The sequence below is a fragment of the Anomaloglossus baeobatrachus genome, chromosome 12, assembly GCF_048569485.1.
Source record: "Anomaloglossus baeobatrachus isolate aAnoBae1 chromosome 12, aAnoBae1.hap1, whole genome shotgun sequence".
Taxonomy (NCBI): Eukaryota; Metazoa; Chordata; class Amphibia; order Anura; family Aromobatidae; genus Anomaloglossus; species Anomaloglossus baeobatrachus.
The window spans coordinates 53,318,863-53,344,710 of NC_134364.1; the positions used below are offsets into that span (position 1 = coordinate 53,318,863).

The 25,848-nt window shown below is 42.5% G+C and overlaps 1 protein-coding gene across 1 annotated transcript in view; it reads left to right on the forward strand.

Annotated features, from left to right (window-relative positions):
• Positions 1-24,541, forward strand: part of PLA2G4B (phospholipase A2 group IVB) — a gene marked incomplete at its 5' end in the record, with an annotated part of 46,806 nt that extends 22,265 nt beyond the window's left edge. Inside the window, 11 exons of the mRNA XM_075329699.1 lie at positions 7,498-7,535; positions 9,638-9,773; positions 10,064-10,200; positions 10,283-10,505; positions 10,807-10,924; positions 12,318-12,455; positions 18,000-18,107; positions 18,598-18,801; positions 19,359-19,525; positions 22,288-22,474; positions 23,871-24,541. Of these exons, the coding sequence (XP_075185814.1) occupies positions 7,498-7,535; positions 9,638-9,773; positions 10,064-10,200; positions 10,283-10,505; positions 10,807-10,924; positions 12,318-12,455; positions 18,000-18,107; positions 18,598-18,801; positions 19,359-19,525; positions 22,288-22,474; positions 23,871-24,103 (1,689 nt within the window). The remainder of the gene's footprint in view (positions 1-7,497; positions 7,536-9,637; positions 9,774-10,063; positions 10,201-10,282; positions 10,506-10,806; positions 10,925-12,317; positions 12,456-17,999; positions 18,108-18,597; positions 18,802-19,358; positions 19,526-22,287; positions 22,475-23,870) is intronic.
• Positions 24,542-25,848: the final 1,307 nt, after the last annotated feature.

Consider the following 25,848-nt stretch of genomic DNA (forward strand, 5'->3'; position numbering starts at 1 on the left):
GGGTGCAGATTCCAAAATGGGGTCACTTGTGGGGGTTTTCTGACATATAGGTACGCAAGGGGCCCTGCTAATGTGACATGGTGCGCGAAGTTTATTTCAACTTTTCCAAAATTCAAATGGTGCTCCTTCTATTCCAAGCCCTCCCATTTATCCAAACAGAATGTGGAGAAGGAAATGACATCACAGGTTTTCTTTTCCAAAGGTCTGTGTTCAACCAACTTTATTAACACTGATAAGTCTTAAAAAACGCACCTAAAAAAACGCATGAAAAACGCATGCGTTTTCGATGCATTTTTCTCAAAAAGCATTGTTTACAATTCTCCCCTCTGCCAGAGGGTGCGTTTTTTTCCGCGCTGAAAAAAAGCAACGTGTGCACATAGCCTTACTCTTTGGAATAAATAACTGCATTCAGTCGCTCCCTGTAACCGTCCACAAGCTTCTTACTCGTCTCACCTGGAATTTTGGACTTTTCTGTATAATCTGCTCCAGGTCTCTCATATCTGAAGGCGTCTTCTCTTCTTCCAACAGCAATTTTAAGATCTCTCCTCATGTGTCAATGGGATTTTAGATCTGTACTCATTGCTGCCACTTCAGAACTCTCTAGCGCTTTGTTTCCATCCATTTCTAGGGGCTTTTTGATGGATATTTGGCGTCCTTGTCCTGCTGGAAGACCCCTGACCTAGGACGCAAACACAGCTTTCTGACACTAGGCACTACATTACGGACCAAAATCCTTTGTTAATCTTCAGACTTCATGATTTCTTGCACACAGTCAAGGCCCCCAGTGCCAGAGGCAGCAAAACAACCTTAAAATATCTTTGAACCTCTACCATATCTGACTGAAGGGGCTGTGTTCTTTTCTTTGAAGGCCTTATTATTATTATTATTTATTATAGCGCCATTTATTCCATGGCGCTTTACATGTGAAAGGGGTATACATAATAGGGACAAGTACAATAATCATAAACAATACAAGGCACAGACTGGTACAGGAGGATAAATGTCCCTGCCCGCGAGGGCTCACAGTCTGTAGACTGGAATAGGTGAGGATACAGTAGATTAGGGTAGAGCTGGTTGTTCGCCGTTATTTTGGACTGAGGGTTACAGCAGGTTGTAGGCTTTTCAGAAGAGGTCGGTCTTCAGGTTCCTTTTGAAGCTTGTCAAGGTAGGCAAGAGTCTGATATCTTGTGGCTGAGCGTTCCATAGTATGGGGGAGGCACGGGAGAAATCTTGGATGCGATGGTGGGAAGAGGAGATGAGAGGGGAGCAGAGGAGGAGATCTTGTGAGGATCGAAGGTTACGTGCAGGTAAGTACCGGGAGACTAGATCACAGATGTAGGGATTAGACAGGTTGTGGATGGCTTTGTATGTCATGGTTAGTGTTTTGAACTGCAGTCATTGGGCAATGGGAAGCCAGTGAAGGGATTGGCAGAGAGGAGAGGTCGGGGAGTAGCGGGGGGATAGGTGGATTAGCCGGGCAGCATAGTTTAGAATAGATTGTAGGGGTGCGAGACTGTTAGAAGGGAGGCCACAGAGTAGGAGGTTGCAATAATCTAGGCGCGAGATAATAAGGGCATGTACTAGGGTTTTTGCAGCTTCTTGGGAAAGGAATGTATGAATCCGGGAAATATTTTTGAGCTGGAGGCGGCAGGAGGTGAAGATGGCTTGGATGTGTGGCTTGAAAGAGATGTCAGAGTCTAGGATAACTCCCAGGCAGCGAGCACGTGGGACTCGGGAAAGTGAGCAGCCATTGACATTGTTGGATATGTCAGGTGGAGGGGTTGAGTGAGGAGGAGGAAAGATGATAAATTCTGTTTTGTCCATGTTCAGTTTTAGGAATCGAGCAGAGAAAAAGGATGAAATATAAGACAGACATTGTGGGATTCTGGTTAGTAAGGAGGTAATGTCAGGTCCAGATAGGTAGAGCTGCGTATCATCAGTGTAGAGATGATACTGGAAGCCGTGGGACTCTATGAGCTGTCTCAGGCCGAAGGTGTAGATTGAGAACAGCAGGGGTCCAAGAACTGAACCTTGGGGGACACTGACAGACAGGGGGCGAGATGAGGAAGTGGTGTGAGAGTGGGAGACGCTGAAAGTTCGGTTGGTTAAGTATGAGGAGATCCAAGATAGCGCCAAGTCTGTGATGCCCAGAGACAAGAGAATCTGTAATAGAAGGGAATGGTCTACTGTGTCAAAGGCAGAGGACATGTCCAGGAGGAGGAGGACAGAGTAGTGTTGCTTGGCTTTTGCGGTTAGTAGGTCGTTAGTGACTTTGGTTAGGGCAGTTTCAGTGGAATGATGGGGTCGGTAGCCAGATTGTAACCGGTCAAAGAGGAAGCAGGAAGAGAGGTGGGAGGACAGTTCAAGATGAACATGCTGTTCCAGTAGTTTTGAGGCATAGGGGAGAAGTGATATGGGGCGATATTTTGACACAGACGAAGGGTCAAGGGAGGGCTTTTTGAGGATGGGTGTGATCGAGGCATGTTTAATGCATGAAGGGAATACACCAGTTGTTAGTTTTTTGTGTTTTTTTGTTAACAATAGAATGATGTGCTTTACCAAAAAGCACTTCTTGGTCTCATCTGCCCACCAGACACTTTCCCATAAGGATCTTGGTTACTCACATACCTTTTGGCAAACTGAAGTCTAGCTTTATATCTCTGTGTCAGCAGTGGGGTCCTCCTGGGTTTCCTCCATAGCATTTAATTCAGATGTAGACTGATAGTTTGCACTGACACTGATGCACCCTGAGTCTGCAGGACAGCTTGAATTTCTCTGGAACTTGATTGGGGTGGCTTATCCACCATCTGGACTATCCTACTTTTGTAACCTTTCCTTAATTTTTCTCTTACGTCCACGTCCAGGGAGATTAGCTACAGTGCCGTGGGTTGTAAACTTCTTTATTATCTTGTGGACAAAGGAGCATCAAGATCTCTTGAGATGGAATAGTAACCTTGAGATTGTTGATATTTTTAAACAATTTTTATTCTCCAGTCCTCAGTTTTCTTCTCCTCTTTCTATCCTCCATGCTTAGCATGGCACACACAGACACACAATGCAATGATTGAGTCAACTTCTCCTCTGTGTATCTGGTTTCAGGTGTGATTTCCATATTGCCCACACCTGTTACTTGCCACAGGTGAGTTTGAACGAGCATCATATGATTGAAACAAGTTGTTTACACACCGTTTTGGAAAGATGCCAACAATTTTGTTCAGCCCATTTTTGGGTGTTTGTGTGTAATTGTGTACAATTTTGCCTTTTTTATTTTGTTTTTCTTTTTCCCAATACTCACAGAGGAAATAAATGTATGTAACAAAACATGTGTAATTGCAATAGTTTTCTTGGAGAAACATTTAGTTTTCTGGCACAATTTCAAGAGTGCCAACACTTTCGGTCAAGAAAGTATAAACGCCACAATACTCCTCAGACCCTCATCATCTGAAATAAGGGAGGCAAGTTTGATTTTTTTTTTTTTCTTCACTCGGATGAAACCTTTTGCGTTCAAAGAAAGAGAGTTTGTCATTGAACTAGATTTTATTAAAATAATTATTCCCTGAATAAGCATTTGTTTCTCTCCCCATGTCATGGAAAAAAGAAATAGTCAAAGATAGCACGCAACCCACAAAAATAAAGAAAAACAACTTTATTAATTTATGCAAACATTAAAACCACTTAAAATCAATAGAAAAATCCATCATGCAATGAAGACCTGATATATAAGGTACAATAGTGAAAATACAAGTCACATGTAATGATCAAACAGCAATATAGGAATAATAATGTTCATAAACACAAAGCCATAATTAGGTACAACAATATTCATAGCAAAACCTGGGAAAAGACCAAACTACTAGTTAAATAAACTACCATGGTCAAAAGGACTCCCAAAGAAGAGGTCACACAGGGTCCATAGTGAAATATATAGGTCCCAGTATGAATAAATGAGCTGCGGCTAGCAGAATATGCAGCCACAAAGCATGATGGGAGAATAAGATAACCCATCCAATGCGTGTCGCTGCAGGAGCTTCATCAGGGGTGGAGGGGGTCACGGGGGTCTCCCCATGTCACTGATCATGTATGCCCAGGATTGGAATTGGGGAAAAAAACATGGATAAATCTGTGCTGCTGTAGACAAAAGGATCCAAGTCGTACATTGTTAAAAGGTGGTTTAAAGGGAACCTGTCAGGTCCAATATGCACCCAGATCCACGAGCAGTTCTGGGTGCATATTGCTAATCCCTGCCTAACTGTCCCTGTATACGCTAGCATAGATAAAGAGATCTTTAGAAAAAGTATTTCTAAAGATCTTTTATCATATGCTAATGAACGCGGGGTCTAGTCCCCTGGGCATTAGTTCCCATGGCTAGTCGGCCTCCTCAGTATGTAATGACGCCCCTGTGGGTGTGCTAACATGCTCATGAATATGCAGCGTCAGAGGATGATCTCACTTACCTCTCAGCCAGGCACTAGATTTCGGCTCAGTGCGCGTGACCCCAGAGTTTGGGTCATGCGCACTATGAAGCAGAGTGTGCGAGTCCTGGCTTCAAACTGAAGTAGTGCGCATGACCAAAACTCCGGGGTCATGCGCACTGAGACGAAATCCAGCGTCGGGCAGTGATGACAGCGGAGAGGTGAGATCATCCTGTGACATTGCACATTCATTAGCATGTTAGCACACCCACAGGGGCGTCCTTACATACTGAGGGGGCCGGCTAGCCAAGGGAACGAACGCCCAGGGCACTAGTCCCTGGCCTCATTAGCATACGATAAAAGATCTTGAGAAATACTGTTTCTAAAGATCTCTTTATCTATGCTGGTGTATACAGGGACGGTTAGGCAGGGATTAGAAATATACACCCAGAACTGCTGTGGTCCTGGGTACATATTGTACCTGACAGGTTCACTTTAATTCTACGCGTTTTGAAGTGAAACCCCACTTCTTTCTCAGGAAAAGTCGCCAAAGGAAGGATGAAGGACTATAACAGACAATACAGATTAAAATATCTATCATCATAGTACGAGCTCTGAACCTGCAATATACTTTGTGTATGGGGGCTTAATGGTCATCTCCTGAAATGGACATATCGTTGATTAGTGAAGACTCGGCGCCTAGGCCCCTGTGCCTGCCTATGGGCATAAGGCCGAAACCTAGTAATATTTTCTTTAGAAAGGGTTAGGACTGTTTTCAGATAATGATTGCTAATTTTTCTTTTATACCTGTTGCCCACCCAAGATCATGTAGTTTCATGTTGACTATGAACGTAAGACTTTGTTAAAAACACAATATTGATAGGTTTGTCCTCTAGTAGCCCATCCTGAATAATAAATCCTCTAAGTCAGTGTTTATTTCCTTTTAGACTCGTTTGTTTTTTTGGGGTTTTTGTTTCTACTTTTTTTCCTTTTTGTTTTTTCTTCTGTCTTTTTTATTTACTTCCTAAGAAATTAAATGCACTCTACATTACTGAGAGGTTTGAACATATGTAATTGAAAAGCTCCTGGGCAATTGTTTTTTTTCTTTTTATGAGAATTGCAATTATTTAGTAGAACTGACATGTCGGGAGGACTGGTGATAGGTCCTCTTTAGGTACTGGTTTTTGTCAACTATTTCAATGACATGTTTTACCAATTAGTGCATGTTAAGCTATCTTTCTGGTTATCACCAGAGTCAGGATGACTTCAAGGCAACTGATCTGCCATACCGGCTGGACGGAGGGTGAAAGAGTACATTCCATCTAGGGAATTGGAGCCTATGGGCGCATTACTGTATATGCCATGAGAAGCCCCTGTATATTATAGACTGAGTGCCCCCAGCCTCATATTGTTCATAGTGAAGCAAATCTCAAATCTATTAATGACATAACCCTAACTCTTTCAGGCCAATTTTGAGATGCCTTTTAAAGGGGGTAGTCTCAATTTTGAAAGTTATCCTTAATCCATTGGATATGGTATAACTTCCCACACACAAGGAGTCCTATCCCTGGGACCGCCACCAATCCCAAGAACCGGGGCCCATGCAAATAAAGCGGTGGTCGATTTATCTGCATTGGGTATGCTCAGGACCAGCTAAGTAAAGCGCTTGACTATCCCCAAATGAATGGAGCGGCAGTATGTATGATGGACCACCACGCTTCTCACACACGGCTCTTCAGAGCCAAATTTATCGGTGACAGTCCTAGAAGTCAGAACCTCTGTGATTGTGATTTAATTCCCTATCTCCTGGATAGGGGAATAATTCCAAATTTGAGAATCCACTCTCTAAATAAATTTTGTGCATCTTACGCCTGCGGACTCTGGATCAAGGCTGACGAACAAAACGGGAGTCTTAATTAATTTCTTCCTTTTTTTCTGCACTAAAAGTCCAGTAATCTGGTGTATTCCAGGCCACTGAGGTGCAGGATCATCAGAGTTGGCTATAGATTGTTATCCGGTCATCACAACGAAGGGCATTTATTTTGTTCTTCCTAATGGCAATAGAACCTAAAGGAATGTGAACTTTTATGTGAAGTGTAAACCTATTGTTGGTATCTTTGAGAGTTTTTCAAGCTAAAAATTGCTGCGTTTCTGTAATTATTTATCATACTGCATGTGCAATGTTAGCAGAATGTGCATTATTACTTATAATAACCCTATAAGAACCATTTATATTGGGCGATAATTAGGAATTATTATTCCCGATTATGGTTCTGTACAAACGGGCCAGCAATCACCCAACGAACAAGCAAAACTCTCAATCGTCCGATGTGATGATTTTCTAGTGGGTTTAAAAGATTTCTTAGGGCTCCTGTGTTAAAGATCTATGGGCAAAAATACGGACTGCGCAAACACCAATGCAAGTCAGCTCAATAGTTTATATGAACGTTTTTATATACCAATGATCCATATTCCACATCAGACTTTCCCATCATAAATAATTGGGGGCGCAAAAAAGGATCACATACGGGTTACCATCTGTATGTCATGTGTGTTTCTCAGATCCATTACAATTATTAATATAGAAAACTGTACTTGAACTTTTATTTATTAAACTGATCATGTAGAAACCGTATACCATACAGAAGTGCAAAACGGACATACTGATGGCACACGGGCGTAGAAAAGGTCATGTAGATCACAATATAGATGCAAAACTTTTTTTTTTTTCTGGACGCAATACAAATGATTTTGCATTTACTTGAGTGATCCCGTTCTTAGCAGCAGCACACCATACCATCCTGAGCAAACGGGGGGACATAAAACGATATTCTACATTGCACAGAGCAATCATATTAATGCTTGTTCTGTGCACATAGAACAAACTGCTGACAATCAGCATGTAGCAAATCAGCAATTTATTTATTTTTTAACATAAGAAATATTAGCAACAGAAATCAAAGATTGTTTAACACCCGGTATCACCAGGCGTAAACGCACCAATAGTTTTGTAAACTGTGTGAGTTCAGCATTTCTCAAAGAACTGTTTATCCAAGAAATGGGATTTTTTTTTTTTACTCTTTAGGCAAGACCCCTGGAGATGAAGCTCAAAACTAAAGACTGGTAAAGTATCTATATCATTTATTTTTATCATGACACCGCAATCATTGGCATCTATTATATATATATACAGTGTGTGTGTGTGTGTGTGTATGTGTATGTGTATGTGTATGTATATATATGTGTGTATATATATATATATATAAAAAAATGTTTATTATATATAAATGTTTATTTTATATATATATATATATATATATATATATATATATATATATATATCTCATACACTGTGTGCAGAATTATTAGGCAAGTTGTATTTTAGCGGATTTTTTTGTTATTACTGATCAACAGCTATGTTCTCAATCAACCCAAGAGACTCAAAAATATCAAGGCTTAATATTTTTGGAAGTTGGAGTGGTTTTCTTTTTTACATTTGGCTATCTTAGGAGGATATCTGTTTGTGCAGGTAACTATTACTGTGCAGAATTATTAGACCACTTAATAAAAAACAAATATATTCCCATCTCACTTGTTTATTTTCACCAGGTAAACCAATATAACTGCACACAATTTAGAAATAAACATTTCTGACATGCAAAAACAAAACCCCAAAAAATTAGTGACCAATATAGCCACCTTTCTTTCTGATGACACTCAGCAGCCGACCATCCATAGATTCTGTCATTGCTTGATCTGTTTATGATCAACATTGCGTGCAGCAGCCACCACAGCCTCCAGACACTGCTCCGAGAGGTGTACTGTTTTCCCTCCTTGTAGATCTTACATTTTATCAGGAATCATAGGTTCTCTATGGGGTTCAGATCAGGTGAACAAGGGGGCCATGTCATTATTTTTTCATCTTTTAGACCTTTACTGGCCAGCCACACTGTGGAGTAGTTGGATGCATGTGATGGAGCATTCTCCTGCATGAAAATCATGTCTTTCTTGAACGATACCGACTTCTTCCTGTACCACTGCTTGAAGAAGTTGTCTTCTAGAAACTGGCTGGAGGTCTGGGAGTTGAGCTTCACTCCATCCTCAGCCCGAAAAGGTCCCACAAGTTCACCTTTGATGATACCAGCCCATACCAGTACCCCACCTCCACCTTGCTGGCGTCTGAGGTGGAGTGGAGCTCTCTGCCCTTTACTGATCCAGCCTCTGGCCCATCCATCTGCCCATCAAGAGTCACTCTCATTTCATCAGTCCATAAAACCATTTAAAAATCAGTCTTAAGATATTTCTTGACCCAGTCTTGACGTTTTATCTTATGTTTCTTGTTCAAAGGTGGTCGTTTTTCAGCCTTCCTTACCTTGGCCATGTCCCTGAGTATGGCACACCTTGTGCTTTTTGATACTCCAGTAACGTTGCAGCTCTGAAATATGGCCAAACTGGTGGAAAATGGCATAAGCTTCACGCTTGATTTTCCTCAATTCATGGGCAGTTATTTTGCGCCTTTTTTGCCCAACACGCTTCTTGCGACTCTGTTGGCTATTTGCCATGAAACGCTTGATAGTTCGGTGATCACGCTTCAAAAGTTTGGTAATTTCAAGACTGCTGCATCCCTCTGCAAGACATCTCACAATTTTGGACTTTTCAGAGCCCGTCAAATCTCTCTTCTGTCCCATTTTGCCAAAGGAAAGGAAGTTGCCTAATAATTAAGCACACCTTATATAGGGTGTTGATGTCATTACACCGCACCCCTCCTCATTACAGAGATGCACATCACCTGATTTACTTAATTGGTAGTTGGCTCTCAGCCTATACAGCTTGGAGTAGGACAACATGTATAAAAAGTATCATGTGATCGTAATACTCATTTGCCTAATAATTCTGCACACACACTATATATATATATATAGTTCAAATAATGTTCACTGCACGATAATCTTATTGCATTTGAGTAGGGTTGTGTCACCGCTCCCTGCACCACAGTAGACAGTAGTGAGAAAATAAAGCACATGTAGGAAAATTAAATTTGTGCTGTGGGCATAAATATAGATTTGTACTGATAAGCCTTACACACAACTGATATTGCGCTAGTTTTATATTTTTCTTCTTCCATACTAATTAGTATTTCTTGTCGATAATCATTTAATGTGTGGCGTTCATCTGGGTTCTTTTCATGCTTTTTCTAATTAGTCTTCTTTTGTTTCTGCCCCCAGCACTGAAAAACTGAATGTACGAATGGGATTCAGCCTTTGTGATGATGAGAAACTTTATCTCTCGAAGAGGAAGAAGATCGTTGCAAATACATTAAAGAAACTTTTAAACCTTGACCGAGATTTAGAGGCTCACGAGGTGTGTGTGACTCTCAGTCCCATGACTGCTTCTTGTATCCCTGACTTTGTTAGTATCTGTTGATTAGGACACATGAGATCTGTCTCATCTGCAGTATTGGGGGCACAATATAATTCATCTTATAATTCATACATAGCGAATACACAGCCAATGGTTTGGGCTTATGACTTCTGCAGTCTTGTTGGCCAAAATGGTTGGCGGATGCTGGTCACCCATAACTCTTCCAATTTTTTAAAAAAGTCCAACAAGTACATTAGCGTTTCATGCTGTGCACTTCTCTGCCACAATAGGTTCCCGTGATTGCCGTCACAACTACCGGCGGTGGTGTTAGAGCAATGACGTCTCTCTACGGCACCTTGTCTGGACTAAAGAAGCTGAATCTCCTGGACTGTGTGACCTACATTACAGGCGCTTCAGGATCCACATGGTGAAGACCCTTTATGTTATTAGACAATTAGTGATATATTTGGATGTCGTCTATATATTGACCGCAGTTGTTTTCCTTTTAGGTCTATGAGTAAACTATATGAGGATCCTAACTGGTCGCAAAAAGATCTCTCTCCACACATACAAGATGCTTGTAGGAGCGTGACCAAAAGCAAGATGTCCGCTTTTACCTTTGAACGTCTAGGATTTTATCGGGAGGAACTATCTACCCGAGCAAAGATGGGCTACAAGACATCATTCACAGACCTGTGGGGACTGATTATCGAGTCCATGTTTTATGATGGTGTGAGTCTGCAGTGCATCCTATGATTTATATTACAGATAAATAAGCCATATGGTTAGTGATTTATGACCTGATACAAAACCAAAGCTGCTCCTTTTTTCTCTGACATAGAGATGTCTGACAGTGGCTGTCTCCGAAAACACAGCACTCCTCAGGCAAGATAGTTACTGGCTGAACCATCGGCCAAACTACCACTGTCTAAAGTATATAGGGGACTACAGTTATTTATTGCATTAAATCATTTGTTTTCTCTTTTTTAATGCTTTAAGTGCAGACAGTCTTAATAAAATATTCATTTAACAGGTGAACGATGCAAAACTATCAGATCAAAAGAAAGCATTGGCCCATGGACAAAATCCGCTCCCTCTATGTTTGGCAATGAATGTGAAAGCAAATGAATGTTCCACACTGGATTATAAAGGTTTGTTGCAAAGCGCCCTTTAATTATGATTTCTTCACATGGTTATATGGTCATTGGGAAGAAATGCTTGAGGTGCATCTACCTTGAGAGATTATCGTGGACGAACGTTTTTAAGAATGCTCTTTCTATGATAAGCAAACGGGCAGCCATTCACCCCACGAAGGAGCAAAATGCTGAAGTGCTGCACAAGAGATCATCGCTCTCAGCAGCACATACTCTTGTGTAAACAGGACTCACGCTGCCGAGAACAATAGCAGTCTCTGTGCACTGAGTGAGCAATTGCTTATCGTTCAGTACGCCTTGTTTACTGTTGTTCACCTATGTAAACAGGATTTTAGACAACCACCATTGGGTAAATACTTAACAATCAGCAGTTGTTTAGTGCTGCTGGATCAGCTAATTATGCTATGTGTATGGGGAGCTCCTCCTCTACCCCATGATAGGCCTATCTAAAGAGATGTATTTTTAGAGCACTCTTAAAACTGTGGCTACTAAGAATTAACCGGATTATTTGGGGTAGCCCATTTTGAAAACTGGTGCAGCACAAGAGAAGTCTTGGAGTCAGGAATATGAGGTTTGGAGTATGGCGCATGTTGATGCTAGATCATTCACATAAGACCCCTGTGAGGTAGCAGCGTTGTTTGGGCAAAAAACGTGAGGCAGTGAGGCAGCAGCGTGTTCACACCAACAGTCTATTTATTGTTGCAGCATAAATAGATCCAATTTCCCACAGTCAAAGTCTCTTCTGGATCACAGCCGGTGCATATAGACAAATTCTTGGCATCAAAAAGTCTTGTTACCTTGGGACCCCGTTAACCGCAGGGATCTGTGTAAGGTTCTCCTAGGCTCACACTCTTGGCCTGTATTCACTCCACACAGAGCCAGCCCAGCTCATACAGCATGTGTTAGCTTCACCAAGCCTGGCTCTCAACTGAGACACACCCTGCTGTGCTCTGCATGATTTAAACGAAAATGCCGGACATGAGGATTGCTACAAAACCTGGACTGGGAGGAGGGATCTGTCTCCCTGTTACCCTTTGTGCTATACTCCCAGTAATAGCTATAGCAAACTCAGAGGGTTTCCAGACACATTCTGGGGGACACATAGCGGTCTTCAAATATTACCCCTGTCACTGCCTCACACCCCCTTTATACGTCCGTGATAAACGGTTGTGATTTGCACGGCCGTATTAAAGCTGCTTATGACCCATCCGTGTGCCGTGATTTTGGCACACGAGTGTTCACCATGTGCTATCCGTGATAGCACACAGAGAGCAGGAACTTTTTACTCACCTGTCTCCGGTGCTGCTTCTGAATCCGTGGTGCAGTGAATATTCATGAGCATATGACATTTAAATTCACATACATCTGTCATCTTGCGTACCGTTCACAGAGTGGTGTGAGTTCTCACCGTACGAGGTAGGACTGCTCAAGTATGGAGCCTTCATCCGATCAGAAGATTTTGGCAGTGAGTTTTTTATGGGAAGACGGACAAAGCCACTTCCAGAGTCTAGGATCTGTTACATGCAAGGTAAGACATTGGGTGGATTTATAAGAGCATTGTGTGTAGAAAGATTGTATTGTACCTATGCTCTGTATCAAAGCAGGACTGTGATAATGCTGCCTGGATTAAAAGGGAATCTATCAGCAGGATTTTGCTACCTCATCTGAGAGCAGCATGATGTAGGCAAAGAGGCTGGAAGTTCAATGATGTGTCACTTAGATAAGTGGCTGCAACCATTGTGACACAGTGAAAGATTTTAGATTTTGCATGTAGCAGAGCTCTGAGGGCTGCTCCTGCCCTCACTAGGCTTTCAGTGCACATTTCCATCGACAGAAGCTGCTAATCACAAAGGTGGCGGGGTTGGACTACAACTCACTGCTGATGAGACCCACTAAAGATAAAGATAAGAGGCTTAAACCAACATTGCAGGTAAACAAAAAAAAAAAAGAATGTGAGATAACAGACTCTGTTTTAACACTTGCAGCATGCTGTCTTCAGGTTACATTGCAGAAATCTGCTGAGAGTCCCTCTTAAGCTGGTGTCACACACAGCGACAACGACAACGACGTCGCTGCTATGTCACCATTTTTTGTGACGTTGCAGCGACGTCCCGTCGCTGTCGCTGTGTGTGACATCCAGCAACGACCTGGCCCCTGCTGTGAGGTCGCCGGTCGTTGCTGAATGTCCAGCTTCATTTTTTGGTCGTCGCTCTCCCGCTGTGACACACACATCGCTGTGTGTGACAGCGAGAGAGCGACGAAATGAAGCGAGCAGGAGCCGGCGTCTGGCAGCTGCGGTAAGCTGTAACCAGCGTAAACATCGGGTAACCAAGGGAAGACCTTTCCCTGGTTACCCAATATTTACCTTCGTTACCAGCCTCCGCCCTTGCTGCCAGTGCCGGCTCCTGCTCTGTGCACATGTGGCTGCAGTACACATCAGGTAATTAACCCGATGCATACTGTAGCAAGGAGAGCAAGGAGCCAGCGCTAAGCAGTGCGCGCGGCTCCCTGCTCTCTGCACTGTGACATGTAGCTGCAGCACACATCGGGTTAATTAACCTGATGTGTACTGTACCTAGGAGAGCAAGGAGCCAGCGCTAAGCGCGGCTCCCTGCTCTCTGCACATGTAGCACAGCGACGTTATGATCGCTGCTGCGTCGCTGTGTTTGACAGCTAAGCAGCGATCATAACAGCGACTTACAAGGTCGCTGCTACGTCACAGAAAATGGTGACGTAACAGCGACGTCGCTGTCGCTTAGTGTGAACCCAGCTTAAACTTCTTCTTGTCACTCTGGTGGCAAATTGAATCTGTATATAGTTTATATCTGTCAAATTGGACAAAGCAAAGCACAATCCCTATGATTTGTTCACCATAATTTACAACATTTTCAGCACGTATCTAATTTTCAGGACTTATTACAAATATAATGTACAAAATAATCATTTAAAAAAAAAAAAAAAAAAACCCCAAACCTTTAATTTCCATTATTATACATACATCAGAAATACAGAAGGTTACAAATTCATTATATAAATTTACGATATATTCCTGTCCCGTGTAGCGGGAAAGGCTTTCAGCCGCAAGTCTTCTATGAAGACCACGACTGGCCAGACGTAAATGTCTCTGGTCCCACTGGTTTCTGTCAATTCTGAGCTGATGGCACTGCTGAATATCTGTTTTTGAAGGGAAAAAAACATAATGTATCTTTCAACTGCTGCACTAAGTTTCCTTTTTGGTGTCCTAAGTGCTGAGAAATACAGGTAGATAATTATGCATCATGCAATATAATCAGGGAAAAGGCCGATTGGCTCCAGATTTATTCTGCTGCAGGACAACGACCTCAAACGTACAGCCAATTGACCAATTCATCAAATCTTCCTTGCCAGAATTAAAAAGCTTTGAAAACTTTTGGCGCAACTCACGCTATTTTTGTCCAGCTCCAACAAAGGGGTAAAGGAGCGTGGCGAGCACCACTCTTCATATTCATGACGAGAGGCACCAGTCACTGCGCCACAAATCTTACTCCAGCAGAGACTGGAGTAGGATTTGTGGGAGGCGCAGGCCACTCATCCAATGCTCCTAATTCATCAATTTATAGGGTTTAAGATATATCTTCAGCTTAAAGGGATATTCCCATCTTCAACATCCTATCCCAATATGTAGTAGGTGTAGTAATAATAATATTAGCAAATACTTGTAATTAGAAATGTAGTATAGTTCTCTTGATTAGCTGTCTCACTTACCTCATGTGCAGGGCATTGCAGGACCTTAGGTATCACGATGGTTACGACTACAAGCAACTGTCTGTCACTATATGAGTGGTTGTAACCATGGATACCTAAGCTGCAATGCCCTGCACATGAGGTAAGAGACATGGCTAATCAGGAGATCTATACTACATTTCAAATTAGAGGTATTTGCTAATATTATTTATTATTATTATTATTATTATTATTATTAATAATAATAATAATTAATAAACCTACTACATATTGGGATAGGATCTTGGAGATGGGAATGACCCTTTAACCTCTTCACGACACATGACGTACTGGGTACGTCATGGATCATGTGAGGTTAATCCCCGTGGGCTGCCGTGGGCAGTCCGCAGCAATCCACGCACATCTCAGCTAATTTCAACAGCTGACGTGTGCCTGCCAGGTGCGAGTGGAATCGCATTCCACCCGCACCTATTAACCCCTTACATCTCGCTGTCAAGTTCTGACAGCGAGATGTATCAGTGCGGCGCCATAAGGATAGCTGACCCACCCCCATTGGAAGTCACGTGACTTCTGGTGGTTGCCATGGTAGCACTGAGTCATGTGATGACTCTTGCAGCTACCAGGAGTCACTTTCACTTCTGGCAGAGGGCAGTGTGTGAGAGTAAAGCAGCTTTTCTCCAGATCTCAGCTTTGTAGCTGTGATCTGGAGATGTGGAAGAGTGATCAGACTGCTGATCGTTATAGTCTAGGGACCTAGTAAACTAAAAAAAAAAAACAAAAAAAAAAACAAAACCTAAAAGTTCAAATCACCCCCCATTTACCCCATTGACAAAGGGTTAAAAAATAAAAAATATATACACATTTGGTATTGCTGCGTTCAGTAATGCCCAATCTATCAAAATATAAAATCAATTAAACTGATCGGTAAACGCTGTAGTGGCAAAAAAATTTCAAATGCCAAAATTACTTTTATTTTGGTTGCCGCAAATTTTGCACAAAAAGCAATAACAGGCGATCAAAATGTAGCATTTGCGCAAAGTGAGATGTGTTGGGGTAGTGAGCTCCAAAATATCGGTGATACACAAGAGAAATCCTTACAACAATGGTGGGAAAAGACGAGGAGAACAGAGATGTTTCACAGCTCTGTCATTTTAACAAGTACAATGTGTGCGGGATTACGTAATTCGGGTTAACAGGAAAATTTGAAAAATCCCTTAAAATCTAAATTGTATTTATTATTAAATTAAAACCACCCAAGTGAATATACGACTTATTACATTTAGGAAGGGGGGATCGATTGGAGACCTTTTGGTACACAGTCACTACAGTCGACCGATTACGACAGGAACATGGCTTGACAGAAAGCCACTAGGTACTTTTCGATCCGGTGACTGCAAATATTGTGACTGGATAACACCTTGCAAGTCCTTTGTGAGTGTTAGTACTGATCGCCATTATTTTCTGATTGATTTCGCAAATTGTAAAAGTGAGGGAATGGTCTATCTGGCTACGTGTAAGTGCACACTCAATTATGTGGGTAAAACCACGAGGCAACTAAGGATAGGAGAACATGTCAGAACATGACATTAGAACGGATAGGAGAACATGTCAGAACATGACATTAGAACGGATAGGAGAACATGTCAGAACATGACAGAAGAATGGATAGGAGAACATGTCAGAACATGACCGAAGAATGGATAGAACATGTCAGAACATGACATAAGAACGGATAGGAGAATATGTCGGAACATGATAGGAGAACATGTCAGAACATGACAGGAGAATGGATAGGAGAACATGTCAGAACATGACCGAAGAATGGATAGAACATGACATTAGAACAGATAGGAGAACATGTCAGAACATGACAGGAGAACGGATAAGAGAACATGTCAGAACATGACAGGAGAACGGATAGGGGAACTTGTCAGAACATGACAGGAGAACGGATAGGGGAACATGTCTGTGACATCAGACATAGGAGGGATACCCCCATAGCCAGACATGTCTGGGAGTATTATCAAGGGGACACTAAGTCCATCTCCTTTTGTGCTGTAGAATTGGTAAGACGTAGTCCCCGAGGGGGCGACTGGGATAAGAGGATCCTTCAGAAGGAATGCCAGTGGATCTTGCATTTAAAGTCCCAGTCTCCAAGTGGCCTGAATGAGAGACTGATGTTTACTCCCTTCCTCTGATGGTCCTTGCTCTGTATTTTCCTTTTTTAGAGAGTCTGCATTTGGGATTTGAGGGTTGTTGAGCCCTTTTATCGACCCAGAAACGGGGTCATTTTTTGCTTTGTGCATCAAGTATCGCCTTTCCAAGTGTCTATTATACAGTCTGTCATAGACTCAAGTCTACCGGTCGGTTGGCTTTGGGGAAATTTAAAGGGATTGTCCACTATGGACAATGCGGATGATAATAATAATAAAAATAATAATAATAAATAAGAATGTCATTGTTTTTCTCAAATGATAAAAAAAATCTGGCTGAGGTTTTGTAGGCATCAACCAGCATTAGGCCTCCTTCACATGTCTGTGATAAAAACACATTTTTGATGGGTTGTGTTGAAGGTGCATACGGCAATTCGCATGCTGTGATTTTTGTGCACGTGTTCTCCGTGTGCTATCCATCAGAGCAGAAACCTTTTACTCACTTATCCCCGGCGTTGCTGTCTGTGGTGCTGATGTCTCCGCTTCTGCTGCTTCTGGGTCTGCGGTGCAGTGAATATTCATGAGCACAATGAACGGGCCCAGATGCAAGTGACAGCAGCACTGGAGACAGGTGAGTATAGAAAATCATATTATTTCAAAGACACGTGTTTTCTCTGGTACGTGTCACATGAATCACATCAGTATGCGGGTCATGTGACATCAGTACTGCCGGAGAAAAACTGACATGTTGCCGTGCGGAACACACAGACACGCGTTCGTGAAAAACCACGGATTTATGCGCAGACCCATTGATTTTAGTGGGCCTCCGTACGTCTGTTTTCATGTGTACCGCAATCACAGACGTGTGAATGGGGCCTTAGTCTGTGATGAAAAGGCCAGACGCCATTTTTTTCTTTTTTTCTTTTTTTTTTTGTGGACCCATTTACTTGAATGGACACACAAACTGGATCAATGTCAGACATGCTCTTTTTCTCCTTTGCAGCCCTATGCTTCTCAAAGAGGCAAAAGCAAAAACTGTTTTGAAAATAATGGGCATCTTAAAAAGGTTCAGACCATAATAATAATAAAAAAATAATAATAAAAATAGAAAGTATAAAACATGTATATGACTCGTGAATAAGGCCCTAGTTGATGAACGCTGCTGTAATGCCGTGTTTGTTCTTCTCTTCGATTAGGATTATGGAGTAACATCTTTTCAATAAACCTGATGGACGCTTGGTACGCAGCTGTGAGCTCCGAAAATTTCTGGCACTGTTTTACCAGGGATGCTGTACACGAGCTAGGTGAGGATCTGTGCTACTATAAAATGAGCATTCAATCCCCAAACTGACCCACAGAACAAAATTACCCAGTACTTTTTACCGCAAAGTGGATGTCTTAAAAACAACAGCGTTATTTGTAGTATGTTGACATTTCTCAGTTCTTTATATGATAAAATAAATGGGAATTGTGAGGAATATTCTGAGAAATATTGTGAGGATTATGACATTCATATACATCAGTCAGCTGTCACTGTTCATTTACACACCCCCTTGTTGTGCAGCCAGTAATTCCCCAGATCTAGTCACCAAATGGCCCAGGTGACCAAATTCAATTAAGACTAAGGAAGAGTTCCTGAGTAGAAGCAACCCTCTGCTGTCAAAAATAAAAAATTAATGTTGACTTTATTCCCTATACAGAGCATACTTAGTTTTTCCGCCATATTGGCTGTGGTTGGAGTCGGGCTCGGTCCATCTTGTTTATTTATTTTTTCTTTTTTTGTTTTTAAAACAGATGATGACGAAGAAGCCTTGAGGAAGAGGAGGTTATCATCATCAGATCTGTCCACACGTCTTGTTGAACCGCCAAGTAATTTCAACCGTAAAATGAGGGAAATTCTAACTAATCGTCCTCTTGATGGGTCGCATCATAATTTTACAAAAGGATTGCAGATGCATAAAGAATATTCCACGCATGAAGGATTCTGTACATTTGATGGTAAGTCCAGGATATTTAGTTTTTATTGAAAATATATCCAGAAATGAACAGCTATAAATGGCTCCATCAGATCCAAGTCTTACATAGTCAGGGGGCAGCAGCTTACGCCATCATTATCTGTCTATGTACAATCCTTTTGGTTAGTAATGATGGGAGTAAGTTAGAAGATAAGACAACATCAATGATATATGATTATACAGGGTAAACATATTAAAATCACAATTCCACGTCCCCAAAGACCTTAGCACAGCTCTCCAATGTGTAACGCAAAGCAAATTGGTACGACCACATCTGTGACTGAACATACTAAAGTACTATGCCCCCCGATTCAGCAAAACCGGCTATCTTCACGGTAGTCTTAATGAGGGGGCAGAGTGGAAAGGGAGGCTTCTTAATGATTTGTAGTGTACGCCTTCCTTCAAGTCTTACTCCAGTCCCTGCTGGAGTAAGATTGTGGCGTAGCGAACACTCGTTTATTATAGAATCTGAATTATAACATAGGCCGGTCTATGAAGCTCCTGCTTTGACTTTTAATGAAGTTTACTTTGCTCTTTTAGATACAAAACTGGACAATTCTCCAAACAATCTGACCCCGTTTACCGAGGAACTGTGCCTGGTGGACAGCGCATACTACATCAACGCTAGCTTTCCTCCACTGCTCCGGGAAGACCGCAAAGTAGACGTCCTACTGTCATTTGACTATGGGTTATCAGATAAGTTTAAAGTAAGTAGTGGAGGGAAATCATCCATTTCTTAGAAAATTATTGTAGATTGTCCCTATCTGGCGCTTTTTGATATCACATTAGATCATTCTGATTGAAGGTGCAACAATTAGATGGTAAGTTGATACCAAGAAATTCCCACAAAAAGACTTTGGCGGTCTATATCCTGTTTTTGATCTTCGTCTGAAAAAAAGCTTTAACATAATAAGACTGGCGCTCACATCAGATTCTTTCTTTTCTTTGGATTTTTTACTCTATAGTTCCATAAGTAGCGATAACAAATGATGCATTTTGGCTCGCAGTGTACACTGTTTGAGAAAGGATGCAATTGAAACGTGTCATTTGTGACCGCTTATGTATGTAACTATAAAATAAAAATCTAACAAAAAGAACCTGATGTGAGTGCTGATCTTATTTTTATGTTGATATTTAAAGTGTCACAGGTGCGTCACGGGTGACAGACAGTCATGTGGTTTCTGCCCATGGAAGGTCACAGCATTTGGCTGTGCAGAATGCTCTCTGACCTTCTATTGTTCCTGCTGTCAGTATTCATTGGTATAAGTAGCTTTCCTGCTGGATTCATCTCTCCCCTTTTGGACCCAGCAGGAGCTGGACTTCTACCCAGCTGCTGATCATCAGCATTATCTTGGTGCTTAATTACTCCTTCCTTGGACTGTGCTGCTGATATTTTCAGTTCATTCAAGCCTTGGTTGCAAGCAGCTGGCTTGTATTCATCTGTGGAATAGTTGTTGAAAACGTTGAACTCCTACCTGTGTCATCTGTTAAGAACCTATCACTGCTGTTGGAGATTTGCGGGTGACAGCCCATTGGATGGCAGCTCTGTGGATGACTCACCTCTGCGGGTGATAGCCCATTGGATGGCAGCTCTGTGGATGACTCACCTCTGTGGGTGACAGTCCATTGGATGGCAGCTCTGTGGATGACTCAGCTCTGCGGGTGACAGCCCATTGGATGGCAGCCCCGTGGATGACTCACCTCTGCGGGTGACAGCCACGTGGATGACTCACCTCTGCGGGTGACAGCCCCGTGGATGACTCACCTCTGCGGGTGACAGCCCCGTGGATGACTCACCTCTGCGGGTGACAGCCCATTGGATGGCAGCCCCATGGATGACTCACCTCTGCGGGTGACAGCCCATTCGATGGCAGCTCTGTGGTTGACTCAGCCCACGGGATGAGGTGGGGATTAAAACCAATGAAGTGCGCCCAGCTAATCACCCGACCAGGTGAGGACGCCGAGCAGTAGTCGGGGACTGCTGGGCAAACTTCCCCCTCTCAGCGCATATCAACTTCGGAACTGGAGGAAAACAGGTTTAACACTGCGCTTGAAGACCACGGACATCAGTGTTGAACACACAATTCTTTCATTTCATTCCTACGCGTTTCGGAGACCACAACGGCCTCCTTCTTCAGGGAAGAGTTCTTTTCCCTGAAGGAGGCAGTTGTGGTCTCCGAAACGCGTAGGAATGAAATGAAATAAAAGAATTGTGTGTTCAACACTGATGTCCGTGGTCTTCAAGCGCGGCGCTAAACCTGTTTTCCTCCAGTTCCGAAGTTGATGTTTCACTTGTACAACAGGGCTGCTGCTGGACCACTTAGGCACTCGCTTATGCCACTAAAGGAGTTGTGACTGGCACAACCCGATCAGGTGAGTGCACCACTTCTTTATACTTTTTACCCAGTAAATCGGGTAAGACCCTATTGCGCCTTTTCTCTCCCAATTTAGTTTGCCCTCTCAGGGCATGGAAGTCTGAAAACTTTAAAAAAATTTCTAAGTATGAAGGACACCTTCGGTTCACCCTTCCCAGGTCAGGGAGGCTGGTTTGCTGCCAAAGCCATTTTAACCGTCAACTCCGTGCTTGTGTCCTTGGTGGTATTCAAACCCATAGTGCAGTGCACTGTGGATCAGAGTGCTTGAGCACTGCGCCACAAGACCACTGCATACTCAATCCGCTAAGGGTTAGAATAAATTAGAGAGAGGGTACCCATCCAACCCCCAGGATCGTAGATACAGGATCTTTCAAAGGCCGTTGGGGAGAGGGTTCGTCGTTCACCCGTGAGCGAATATATATAAAATGGTATATCTGTTCCAACCTATAGCGTTCTGCTTCTGGTGGAGAGAATTGATCTATAAATTCAGGTTTAGTGTGTAAGGTATATAGAGAGCTAAGTGACTCAGTCGAATAATGGATAATGCCCTTATTTTTCCACGAAGTGAACCCACCAGATCCCATACCCGGGGGAAACGTAGGATTGCTGAAAAAAATTGAGTAGAGGAGACTGGTTTGATTGTAGCCGAAATTGTAAGCAGGATGCCCTCCAAAACATATGCGTTATGACCGAAGGGGGAAAATTTTGACGTCTAAAGGGGGAGTGGGCCCGTCATCTGTATAAGGCCATTCAGTGCCATTTGTACGGAGCAAGCAAAGTGTTTTCTAATCTATCCCACCTTGGAGTACGATCTCCCAAATGTGTTCGATTTTCATCCAGAAAAGTTGGACGAGTGTCATGCGTATGTCATTCCATATATCATGCAAGTGCTCTGTTTTTCTTTTTTGCTGGTTTAGTATCCGTATACCTTCAGAGTCCTAGTCTGCTTTTCTTCAGTCATTGATGTAAATCTGAAATATGAGCATTAGCAATTTGGAGGGGAAATGACAGCGTGCATTGCCCATATGATAAGTGGTGTGTTACCAGCATTGCTGTATTATTTATTATATGGACTCAAATTCCTTTCATTTCAGTCTGTGGAACGGACCAAGAAGTACTGCAGCGACCAGAACCTCTGCTTTCCTAATGTAGAAGTGAGTGAGGAGGAGAAAGCCAATCCAAAGGAATGTTACGCCTTCCAAAACTGTGGAAACCCCAAGTGCCCCACTATTGTGCATTTCCCTCTAGTAAATGACACATTCAAGCGCTTCAAACATCCAGGTAAGTCAGTCCGGCTCCATGAATACTTATTGGTAAATATCCTTAAAAAAATACTAACAGAGAATACGGTGTTAGGAAGAAACCTGCTCTTTAACAAATTCAAGCTATAATCATCCCGGTATAGTGTACTAGGCCCAGAGACTGCAGTTTGGTTTCACAAGGGTTTCGGCATTCGGTATTGATGTAGAAGGTAATACAAGGTATTAATGGGCACCCATCTTAGTGTTGCATGCAGATGGAGCTTGAAGGAAATTTGTCAACAGATTTGTGCTATGTAATCTGAGAGCAAGATGTTGTAGGGGTCGAAACTCTGATTCAATGATGTGTCCCTTACTGAGCTGCTTGTTGTAGTTTCAATAAAAATCAGTATTTTATGTGCAAGAGATTATCATCACAGGACTAGTTATTTTGTGCCATGTAGTTGTCCTTCTCTGTATAACCCTGTCCTAACCACTGATTAGCAGTTTTCTATCTATGCAGAGACCCTGATTCCAGTGATGTCACTTACAGAGCTTCTTGTTGTAGTTCCAATAATATCAGTGTTTTGTGAACAAAAGATTATCATTACAGGACTAATTGTTTTGTGCCATGTAATCCTCCTGCTCTGTATAACCCTGTCCTCACCCCTGATTAGCCATTTGCTATCAATGTAGAAACCCTGATTCCAGTGAAGTCACTTACTGAGTTGCTTGTTGCAGTTTTAATAAAATCAGTGTTTAATGAGCAAGAGATTATCACTGCCGGGCTAGTTTCATGACATGTGGTTCTCTTGCTCTGTATATGCTGCCCTCACCACTAATTATCAGTTTTCTATCTATGTACAGTGTACACAGAAAGCTGCCCATCAGTGGTGGGGATGGGGTTATTCAGAGCAGTAGGGGAAACAACTAGTCCTGTAATAATGTCCTGCTGATAAAACACTGATTTTATTGAAACTGGAACAAGCAGCTCAGTAAGCGACACATCACTGGAATCAGGGCTTCTACCCCAACATCGTGCTCCTATCAGATTACACAGAGCAGGAGGACTACATGGCATGCAACACCTAGTCCTAAAATGATAATCTCCTGTTGATAAAACAATGATTTTATTGAAACCGCAAAAATCAGAGCAGTAAGTGACAGTTGCACATCACGCCGCTCAAAAATTACATAGCAAAAACCTGCTGACAGATTTCTTTTAGAGGATTACTCCACTGCTTTTTACATTGATGACCTATGCTTTGGATAGGTCATCAAAATCAGATTAGCTGGTCTCCGACACCTGCTTTTCTGCTTTTATCGGTGCCAGATGCTTGCAGTTGACAGCACAGCTACCATAACCTGTTTAGTGTCTGCGCCATCATTCCAGTGAATAGGAATAAGTATTAGAGTATTTACTTTTATTTCCTCCGCAGGGGTTGAGCGGCTAACCGATCAAGAAAAGGAAGAAGGAATAGTGCAGCTGGACGGCAGGTCGCCTTACAGGCTGCTTAACCCGACCTACAGTAAGGAAGACTTTGACAAACTGATCAATCTCACCGAGTACAATGTGGAGAATAATGAGAAGATGATCCTGGAAGCCTTGCGCCAGGCCATTACGTGCAAGCAGACATGTAAGCCCAGAGACTACGGTACAGAAATGCACTAGATGGCGGTTACTTGTAGTTTTCCTAAGATGAACACTATAGACCCATCCACAGATCCTGAGACGTGGCCTCCATGTGGCCCTGTGTGAATGGAGGGGCAGTGGAGCATTCATGCTGCTGGTCCATTCCAAAGTGTATGGGACTGATGGAAAACACGACCCAGCTGTAGATAGGGGATATGCTACCAATCTGTGAAAGTGTCTGTAATGATATATCCACATGGGGAAGAAAAATGCTTTACGTGCTGCTGCAAAATCTACAGGAGTTACCGGCAGATGTCACCTTCTGCAAGAAAATAAATTAACATGCTGGAGATTTAGAAACTAACGGAGCGAATCAACTAACATGAGGATATCCTATTCAGTGTGTACATGGGACTTGTGACGTCTCAGTCACTTTGCTGGTACTGTCTATTCTGCATATTTTCTGCTCTAGAACATCTGCAGCGAGTCGCCCCATGTGAACATATACTGTCACAAATTGTATGTTTGTTTTGTTTTTTTTTTTATAAACCTAAATGTTACTTCCTATGTTGATAAACTCTTGTGTCAATGTGTGTTTTTTGGACCAGTAAAATTTGAAAAGTTAAATAGCTGCTTGTGACACGTGAATCCCTCGTCTGCATGCACAATCTTCACTGTAAGGGCGGTGTCTTTTTTTCGTGTTTTTTTTCTGTTTTTATTTTTTTGTCTTGTTTGTGTGTTTGGTTTTTTATGTTGTATTTGTGTCCTAGGTTATGGTGTAGGTGTTGCCATGTTCTTAAACAATATAAGAATATTTGAAGGGGTTGTCCCTGTTAACAAAATTCTGGACCCTGGCTGTAGTTTGGTGTATGTATGTATGTATTTATGTATGTATATATACATACAAACCAAAGGCACTGAGCTCACTGATTAGCTGTCAATGTTATATCAGCACCAATCAGTGAACTTAGCAACTCTGAGGGGGCGTTCCGTCCATACTGGCAAAGACTCTGAGCTCACTGATTGGTGATGAAATCATGTCAATAGCCAATCCTTGAACTCAGCGACTCTGCAGGGCGCGTTTCTTCTGCACTGGCAAAGGCGCTGAGTTCACTGAATGGCTGTCAACGTGATGTCAGCGCCAATCAGTGAACTCAGCGACTCTGCAGGGGGCATTCTGTCCATACTGGCAAAGCCGCTGAGCTCACTGATTGGCTGTCAACATGATGTCATCACCAATCAGTGAGCTCAGCGGCTTTGCCAGTATGGACAGAATGTCACCTGCAGAGTCGCTGAGTTCACTGATTGGCTGTCGACGTGATGTCATCGCCAATCAATATCAATCAGTGAACTCAGTGACTCTGCAGGGGGCTTTCCATTCACACTGGCAAAGCAGCTGAGCTCACTAATTGGCCCTGACATCACGTAGACAGCCAATGTCAGATACCCGAAGCAGCAATGAAGACTGAGTGAACCCTGGGGTTCGTTTTTTTTATTTGTTTTTGTTTTTTGTTTTTTTTAAATACCAAACTGCACCCAGAGACCAATACTTCTTGAATGTGGACAACCCTTTGAAACTTAAAAGGAATCTGTCAGCAGGTTTTTGCTGCCTCATCTGAGAGCAGCAAAAAGTAGGCAAAAAGATCCAGAATCCAACGATGTATGACTTAGATTAATGGGTGCAGCCGTTCTGACACAATCAAAGCCTTTAGATTTAGCCATGTAGCAGGGCTGAGAAAGCGGTCCCCGCCCACACCAGGCTCTGTATTGACAGTGAGGGGGCG